This window comes from Chaetura pelagica, unplaced genomic scaffold (genome assembly GCF_000747805.2).
Source record: "Chaetura pelagica isolate M959 unplaced genomic scaffold, ChaPel_1.0 scaffold2055, whole genome shotgun sequence".
Classification (NCBI taxonomy): Eukaryota; Metazoa; Chordata; class Aves; order Apodiformes; family Apodidae; genus Chaetura; species Chaetura pelagica.
The window spans coordinates 20,514-29,882 of record NW_009953262.1 but is presented as its reverse complement, the minus strand read 5'-3'; the positions used below and the strand labels follow the sequence as shown (position 1 = coordinate 29,882).

General features: G+C 51.9%; 1 protein-coding gene across 1 annotated transcript in view; it reads right to left on the bottom strand.

The window, feature by feature from the left end:
• Positions 1 to 4,332: 4,332 nt before the first annotated feature.
• CDKL2 (cyclin-dependent kinase-like 2 (CDC2-related kinase)) overlaps positions 4,333 to 9,369 on the bottom strand; it is a gene marked incomplete at its 5' end in the record, with an annotated part of 10,267 nt that continues 5,230 nt past the window's right edge. Inside the window, 6 exons of the mRNA XM_009997875.1 lie at positions 4,333 to 4,392; positions 5,336 to 5,442; positions 5,552 to 5,663; positions 6,375 to 6,465; positions 7,412 to 7,686; positions 8,273 to 8,399. Of these exons, the coding sequence (XP_009996177.1) occupies positions 4,333 to 4,392; positions 5,336 to 5,442; positions 5,552 to 5,663; positions 6,375 to 6,465; positions 7,412 to 7,686; positions 8,273 to 8,399 (772 nt within the window). The remainder of the gene's footprint in view (positions 4,393 to 5,335; positions 5,443 to 5,551; positions 5,664 to 6,374; positions 6,466 to 7,411; positions 7,687 to 8,272; positions 8,400 to 9,369) is intronic.

Here is a 9,369-nt window from a genome sequence, read left to right as displayed (position 1 = left end):
ACCCCAAACCTTTATTTCCTCCTTCAAACCCCACCTGTTTTCTCCTCCCTTCCCCTAAAACCTTCTTCCTTCCCCCCTTCCTTGAAAACCTTTTATCCCCTTTCCCCATCAACCTTCCTTTCCCACCCAAATCCTTCTATTCCTGCCCATTCCCCCCCAAACCTTCCTTTTATTCCCCCCTTTTCCCTAAAATGTTGGTTTCTCCCCCACCTTCTTGCCCCTCCATCCCCCCAAAACCTTCATCCTGTCCCCCCAAAACTCCTTCCTCTTCCCCACAGGATAAAACCCAACACCCACTGCCCGTGGGATGCAGCTGGAGAGCGGAGACCCTTCTCCTGGATGTTTCCCAGGAGGAACTGTTTGGGGTTTCCAAGATGAGGACCCCCCCACCCCGTGGGTGCTGAGATGCTGGGGGAGCCACCCAGCCCTGGCTGGGCCTTTGTGACTTCTCAGGAGGGTGCATTTTCATTGGATTTCCAAGATGAGGACCCCCCCACCCCGTGGGTGCTGAGATGCTGGGGGAGCCACCCAGCCCTGGCTGGGCCTTTGTGACTTCTCAGGAGGTTCCATTTTCATGGAATCCTCCTGGTTCTTCAGCTCTCCAACCATCCCCACACACAAAAAAATCCCTGCACCACTGGAGCACGTTCCTCAAGTACCAAATCATTCCAGGGATGGTGACTCCACCACCTCCCTGGGCAGCCTGTTCCACTGTCCAACCACTCTTTGGGTAAAGAAACTCTGTAATCTCCAGTCTGAACCTCCCCTGGTGCAGCTTCAGGCCATTTCCTCTGCCCTGCCATTATTCACTGGGGAGAAGAGCCCAACTCCCACCTCCCTACACCCTCCTTTCAGGGAGAGCAATGAGGTCTCAGCCTCCCCCAAACCAAACCTTCCCAGTTCCCTCAGCCTCTCCTCATGTTCTCCAGCTCCATTCCCTGGCCCTGCTCCAGCCCCTCAGTGTCCTCCCTTGCAGTGAGGGGCTCAGAGCTGCACACTGAGGGTCCTGCCCGGGCTGGAGCTGCTCAGCACTGTCAGACCCCCCTGGGACCTGCAGCTGGGCTTTGTCCCTTGCTTTTCCACCTGCCAACTTCCCTTCCCCCAAACCCAACTTCCCCACCCCAAACCTTTATTTCCTCCTTCAAACCCTTCCTGTTTTCTCCTCCCTTCCCCCAAACCCCAACTTTCCACCCCAAACCCCACCTTCCCTACCTCCCAAACCCCACCTTTCCTACCCCAAACCCCACCTTCCCTACCTCCCAAACCCCACCTTCCCTACCTCCCAAACCCCACCTTCCCTACCTCCCAAACCCCAACTTCCCTACCCCAAACCCCAACTTCCCTACCTCCCAAACCCCAACCTTCCTACCCCAAACCCTGAGGTGCAGCCTCCCCAGTGCCCAGCACAGAGGGACAATCCTCACACCATTCCTGGTACAAGCCAGGATGCTGGTGGCCCTCTTGGCTCATGTTCATCCAGCATCCCCAAGTCCTTTTCCTCTGGGCAGCTTCTCCAGCCTGGGGTTGTTGTCTTGGTTGCTCCTGGCCAGCTCAAGGACTTCTGTGGCCCAAAAGCAGGAAGGTGGGAAAAATCAGGTGAAGGGCACCCGGGATGAGCAGGGTGGCTCCCTGCTGTCTGGATGCTGCTGAGGGACACCAGGCACCTCTGCTTGGCTGGTGCTGCAAGGAAGGTGATGTCAACCCTTCCAGAGAAATGGATTCAAAGTTCTCCAGTGCCACCAGTAGGAAATTGGAGGAGGTGACACCAGCAAGTCCAGGGGAGACCACGTGAGCACACCCTGCCTTGGCAAGCACACACAGCACCAGGGCACCTGGAGATCCCTTTATTTACAAATTTCAACATAAGACATCACAACACTGCCCAGCCAGGAAGCTCTGCACACCATGACACGGGTACTCCTGCCCCCAGGAGTGGCAAGACTAGTTCCAAAGGTACCTCCACCCTGAGAGGAGGGGTGTCAGCTGTGACAGCAGCCTCCAGCTGGCAGGAACGGGGGGCTGTGACCAACACTGGGACCCCACAGAACTGCCTGCCCCCAATTGGAGGGGAGTTAAGCAAAACCAGTCTCCTAACAGCCCCAAGATGACAGTGATGCCCTTTTTCTCTCTCCACAAGGCACTGTCGAGGGGCACACTGAGATGTCCCACCCCCAAGAGGGACCTAAAGGACTTCAGAGGGTGGCTGAGCAGCCACAGGAGCCCCTGGCCAGGCCACCTGCATCATCACCTTGGGGCTTTCCAGCTTTCACCAGTACCAGGCCCAGCTCAACACTTAAATACAACCTCCCAGAGGCAGGGAGGACAAGCAGGGGAAGGAAGAGGGACCTACCAGCAGCTCAGACCTGCTGCTGGGCGTGAGCAGGGGTGCCAAGAGGAACAGCTGGGGGGACATGGACACACTCAAACGTGGTGTTGCTTGCACAGGTGTTTTCTGCACCCAGGTTTTTTTGTCAAGGCAAAGGTGCTTTCCCACCTAGGTCAGGCAGCCCAGCAAAACTTGGCAAACTCAGCAGATCATCTACTCTTGCACTACTCATTTAGCAAGCAAAGCCTCACGAGGGCAGCAGTTAAGACAAAAAGGGAAGTCCAGCTCCCTTCAAAAACCCCTCCAAACCACCTTCTGCCCTTGTCACACACCAAGAACCACTTATTTTTTTCTCCCTGAGCAGCCTCAGACCAGCCCAGGCCCTGGGCCACAACATCACCATTTCAGGAGCAGTTCTGCATGCAAGGAATCAGCAGCAGTGGCAGCAGGAGCTCTGGCCTCAGCCACTTCCCATGGCAGTTCACTCTGCTAACTGGAGAGGGAGGGATCCTCCTCCCTCCTGCAGGGACCTTGCAGCTTTAGCACCTGGGAGCTCAGGAGGATTTTTCCCTCTGTTTCAGCCACCTGCATCCAGGAGGGAAAAGCAGAAAAGGGTGTTATGGACAAGGCAAGCAAAGCACAGAGGTGCTCCCTGGTGATGTGCTTCCTTGGCTTTGAGTGATCACCCCTCCTTAACTCTGCTGAAGCACCTCTGGTGCTTCACAGATGAGACCACTTGAGAAAGATTTCTTCCCTCCTCCCTCACTTCTGTCACCAAGGTTGCTCCCCATCCCAGTGGCTTTTCTTCTCTACTCCTAACTGGCCATAAGCCACCAAATCACATGAACTGAAGTGACAAATGAACTCGTACAGATTCAGAGCACGTGCAGGATTGGTGCAGAGATTTCAGAGTCAGCAGCTGCTCCCTCTCCTCAAAAAGGAAACACCAGAGCCCAAAAGACACAAATGAAGAGGCACAGTTTGCCCCTGCACCTGGACAGTATCACCAGGCCACGTCTGTGGCTGTCACCAGCTTTGATGAGTGCCTGGTGGCCCCTGTGGCCACAGGGAGAACCCCCAGGGCAGCAGGGATGGGAGCAGGCCCAAGCTGGCAGCACCAGTGCACCCAGAACGTTGAGTAAAGCCCCTCTCTGCAGGACACAAAGCTCCAATAGAGCCAGTGAGACTTGGGAGTAAAAGGGGATTGATGGTGAGAGTGAAACCCCCCAGCCAAGCACTGCAGTTCTCACTTCCAAGAGGAGACAGCAGCAGAGTTTGAACTTGGCACTTTAGTCTCAGGACTACAAGCCAACCATGCAGCCAGGACTGTTCCTGAGCCTCCTTCCCTCCCAGACTCCTCCCTCCTGCTTGAAAAGCACTGAGGTATCAACAGCTACATTCAAGAATTGTAGATTGCATGACAAGGGCAGGTTGGATGGGACTTGGAGCAACCTGGGCTGGTGGAGGTGTCCCTGCCCACGCAGGGGGTTGGAATGAGATGATCCTGAAGGTTCCTTCCAACCCAAACCATTCTGTGATTCAATGACACAGTTACTAAAACCTTTCCCTCCTGTGAAGCTTGACAAGCACCCCAAACCCACTCTTCTCCCTCCTTGCCAGCCCGTTTCCTGTGATGCACTTGACAGAGCTGTACACACAACCTGTTTCTTCCCCTTCTCACGTGAAGGTTCCCCCTTCTTTGTTACTCTCAGCTTGCTCAACTTCAGGAGCTGCCTCCTTTCCAGCACCTCCTGAGGCAGCTTCAGTATTTGCAGAAAAAGCTGCCTGGTGCCCTCTGGAAGAAGCCTGTCCCATCTAAATGCCCTAACACAGAAGGTGAAGTGTAAAATTACCCTCCCCCTGCCCCCCTCAACCAGGGAAGTGTACATGAAACACTCCATTTCAAAGATCCCAGGCTACACAACAGAAATGAGAAGCCACCAGAAGGCTCCACTACAGAATTTAGAGCCTACCTTTTGCAGACAGGTGTGATCTTCTCCATAAGGTTAGTGCTCCACCCTGGGGAAGCTGGATTCTGCTGGATCAGGCATTAAGGTCCCTGACAGCTGTAAATTGGGAAAGGAAAAAAAACAAAATCAACAACAAAGATGGTCAATTTCCAACTAAAACTGAAACCAAATCTTCTATTTGATCAAATCAGACTTAAAAAATGCTTCCTCCCACTCCGTCCAATACAGTCTGCCTAATATCAGCTGGAAGCAAAGGCAGCCAAAGGGCCTGCCTGTGGAATTACTTCCTTGTTAAACAACAGCTCAGAGTTACTGATCTTTAGGAGAGCTACAAGTTTTCCCCTTCTCTCCCCAAAACACCTGTTCTTCCTGTCTCTCTTCAAGTCTGGTCCATCAGGTTGACTTCCACCTTGATCCAGCCAGCAACAGTTCCTGGTGTCAGCCTTGGCAGTGAGAATCTAGTATTTAGCTGACCTCAGAAAGACAAATAAAGCTCTGTGTTTCCTCCTGAGCTCTCTTCTCCCCCAGCATGAGGCCTCAGACCCTTTTTACTCCAACAGTTAAGAAACCAAGAAAAGTTCTGCTCCTATCAGGAGCCACACTGGAAATCTGTGGGTCATGCTGTCCAGAAAGCACTGAACCAAACAGATCATAGTCCTAGAATCATCCTGTCTGGAAGGGATCTTGAAGACCATCAAGTCCAACCATAACCTAAATCCCCCTCCCATTAACATACTTTACCACTTCATTGCTGAAATCATGTCCCCAAGCACTATATCTACATTCCTTTCAAACACTTCCAGGGATGGTGACTCCACCACCTCCCTGGGCAGCCTGTTCCACTGTCCAACCACTCTTGGGATAAAGAAACTCTTTGTAATCTCCAGTCTAAACCTCCCCTGGTGCAGCTTCAGGCCATTTCCTCTGCCCTGCCATTATTCACTGGGGAGAAGAGCCCAACTCCCACCTCCCTACATCCTCCTTTCAGGTTGTTGTAGAGAACAACAGAGCAGCACCAACTATCTCATTGCTTTGTTACCTGCTGTGAGGCCAGACTGGGGTTATGGAGCTCAATAGCAGCAAGGGAGGGGACACGGGACTCTGCAGCTGTTTTATTCTCCTTCTTCAGGAACCTGGGATGCCAAGCTGCAAAACACATCCCACACACAGCATGTCACACTGCTGCAGGGCACCCAGCTTCCTGCCTCTCATTCAGCACCCAGGTTTGATTTGAAGAGGACATCAAAGCTCCCACCTTCCACTCCTCTCAGCTCAGGGAGGTGATTCAGCTCTGGCAAACGCACGTCGGTCTTGGAGAATTCCCATCTTTTCCTGTTTGCCTCCAGGATGTTCTTTTCATTAGTGACCTGTGACCAAGGGCATAAGCACCAGCTCAGGAAGATGCTATTTTCAAGCTTCAGTGTATCACCTTAGGAAGGTTTGCCTCCAGCAGGAACTTAAGCAAAAGACTCTACAGCATGTGAAGGGCGTCACTCGGCTCCAGTGTCATTGATACATGAAATGTTGACACATTGATACATGAAAAACAACAGAAGAGCCACAGCCAAAAAACCCAACCACCCAAGTGAGAGAAAATACCACACTTGGAGAAAGACTCAGCTTAGTTACCTGTAAAAAGACAAATGTTCCTGCTGGCAGGGAAAGAATATTGCCTGGGTAGTGTGTGCAGTGCAAAGCTTTCCATTTCACTTGTTTTCAGGATCGTTTTTTCATGCTTTTATGACATGAATAAATAAGGCCCTGACTGTGTTAAATCCACATCCTCAATCCTGTAGCAGTAGCACAGCAGCCACAGCCTGCTTCTCCTGGCCATGGATACACTCTACATCTCACAGACATCCTGAGTTGGACTGTTCCTCTCATTTTAAACTGCCCCCCTGACACAAACTACGTTTCCTATGACCATTAGCAAAGGGTAAGAGACACCACAGGAAAAAAAAAAAGGGGGCAGAGAAGAGTATTTCTAATTGGGAGTTAAGGGAAAGGTTGCAACAGATGAGATTCTTGACAATCAAACTCATACTTGAGTTCTGAAAGAGGAAGGACAGATGACTCACTGATGTCAGGCTGACACTGTAATGCCCTGCTGGAGAATTCTTCTGTGTCCTCAGGAATGGGTTCAAGTATTTTTTACTCTTTTCATCAACTCTGTAATCAAAAACATCCCAAACTTTGTATTAACTGGGGTAACACAGCAAATATCAAACCAAAAAATGCAAGACATCCAAGAAATGCTGCATCTGATTCTGGAGCCCCCAACACAGGAAGGACATGGAGCTGTTGGAGAGAGGCCAGATGAGGCCACAGAAATGATGGGAGGGCTGGAGCAGCTCTGCTCTGGAGCCAGGCTGGGAGAGTTGGGGTGTTCAGCCTGGAGAAGAGAAGGCTCCAGGGAGACCTGAGAGCAGCTTCCAGTGCCTGAAGGGGCTCCAGGAAAGCTGGGGAGGGGCTTGGGACAAGGGCAGGGAGGGAGCAGACAAGGGGGGATGGATTAAAACTGGAAGAGGGAGATTGAGGTGAGACATCAGGAAGGAATTCTTCCCTGTGAGGGTGGTGAGAGCCTGGCCCAGGTTGCCCAGAGAAGCTGTGGCTGCCCCATCCCTGGCAGTGTTGAAGGGCAGGTTGGATGGGGCTTGGAGCAGCCTGGGCTGGTGGGAGGTGTCCCTGCCCATGCAGGGGGGTTGGATCTCCATGATCTTAAGGTCCCTTCCAACCCAAACCAATGATTAAATGATCAGAAGGAAGGCCAATGAGGAGAATATCCTTTGTGAGCTCAGCTAACAGAGCAGTTTGGTCCAAAGGACAAGTCCTGAGTCCCAGAAAGGCCAGGGTCACAGCAGCTGTCACACCTTGGCTGTCCAATAGGGCTTTGCCCAATGTGGAAGCCAAGAGACCCTGTGCCTATGTGGACACAGCTGACTGAGGTGAAGCTGGGCTTTCTGATCCACATACAATCCTCCTCCAAGAGCTCTCCCTTGCCATGTCCTGTCCCAAACCCACACCTCATGTTCCCACATCACCCTGCACCTCTCTCAAGACCCTACAGCTCCACAGCAACAGGGATGTGGAAGCTCTTCTAGCTCTGCTCCCATACCTGAAATTAAGGTTCCCAGGCACAGGCCCCATCCCAGCTGTAGTGGGAGAAAAGTTCTGGTTGATGGGAGGGATAACAATGCCTGCATTCTTGGTGTAGTCCAAGCTGCTGCTGGAATCTTTCAGGCTGGTGTGAGGACTTATTTTCAAGGGGTTGATGGCAGTGTCAAGGAGGGAGCTCAGGTTGGAGGACCTCTCTGCTTTCTCTGCATCAGCTTTAGAGTGCTTGGCCTTCAAGGGCTTCCTATCCCTGCTCTTCGGGTCAATGCTGAACTCCTGTTGCAGAAGAGAAACATCTTAAGTCTCACAGTCCTGTTGAAAAAGGAGCTTGGAGCAGCAGGGAAAGAAGCCAGAGCCTAAACCTGCATGATTCTGGAAGGATCTGATGGAGATGGAATTGTTTTTAGCAGAAAACCTCTCTTCTCCAGCAAACAGGAGGAGACTTGTTAGGGTTGCAGCACCCTCTGTAAAGAAGTCATTTGGAATGGGGCTGGAAATGATGGAGGAAGAACCACCACATCCTTTCTCCCAGAAGAAATGAAATACAACTGGGCCCAATGTCACCTCTAAGTCACCCTGAAACCTGCCCTCCTGAGTAGCTGACTGAAAGCAGAAGATGTCATCTGGGAGACAGGCCTTTCACACAGGGACCCAACAGCACAGAAGCACCTTTTGGTGATGCAACATGTTTCCCCACCTGTTCTCCCTTCAGCTCCAGGTTTGCCAGGAGCTGCACCACCATGTAGCTCCCCAGCAAGGGGCCTAACAAGGGTAAGGAACTACTGGAGAGAGCCCAACACAGAAAGAAAAACGAAAAAATGGAAAAGGATTGAAACAAATGGGAAACCAAAGATGGACCAACCTGGACACCAAGTATTTTTCTTTCTTCTGATATGTCATCTTTGTCCCTTTTGCTGATTTTTGGCTTTTTTTTAAATTGATGATCTCTGGCATCTTTCTGAATCTTTAATTTAAGCTCCTGAGTAAATCTGTGTTCCATAGAAGAAAAAAGAAACAAACAAACAAGGCTTGTGTTAATGTCAGTATCACCATCAGGTGTTCAGCCCAGCCTGCTATAAATAAAAAAAACACCCCCTGTACCTTTTAAACTGCCAACCAGGATGTCCCCATTACAATAAACAAACTCCTCCAAGCACAGCTTTTCCACCTGACAGCAATGAAGGTGTCTGCACCCCAGTCTGGCCCAGTGAACACAGTTTTAAGACTGTGCTACCCAACACAGGGTGACAAGCACCTGAGGAATTCATGTCATGCCAAGGTGACAGGGCAAACAAGGCACTGCAGTGTGTTCCCTTCCAGCTGCTCTGCTTCCAGAAGATTAAAACCAAGCAAAACCCAAGCTATTCAGCAGCTGGCAGCTCTGCAAACCCAGCCTGCAATCTTCAAGGACAGCTGTTGAACTGGGGGGCATCAAGAAGAGTGTGGGCAGCAGGTCAGGGAGGTTCTCCTGAGGCTCCATCTGGATCCCTGGGAGCAGGTCTGGGCTCCCCAGTTCAAGGACAAGGAGCTGCTGGGGAAAGTCCAGCACAGGGACACTGAGATGATGAAGGGACTGGAGCATCTGCCTGTGAGGAGAGGCTGGGAGAGCTGGGGCTGCTCAGCTGGGAGAAAAGGAGGCTGAGGGGGGAGCTCATCAGTGCTGATCAATATCTCCAGGGGTGTCAGCAGGATGGGCCAGACTCTGCTCAGGGGTGTCCAGGACAAGGGGCAATGGGCACAAACTGGGGCACAGGAGGTTGAACCTGAATCTGAGAAAACACTTCATCCCTCTGAGGGGACCAGAGCCCTGGAACAGGCTGCCCAGGGAAGCTGTGGAGTCTCCATCCCTGGAGACATTCCCAGCCAGCCTGGACATGTTCCTGTGTGATCTGCTCTGGGGGATCCTGCTCCAGCAGAAGGGTTGGACTGGATGATCTCCAGAGGTCCCTTCTAACCCTC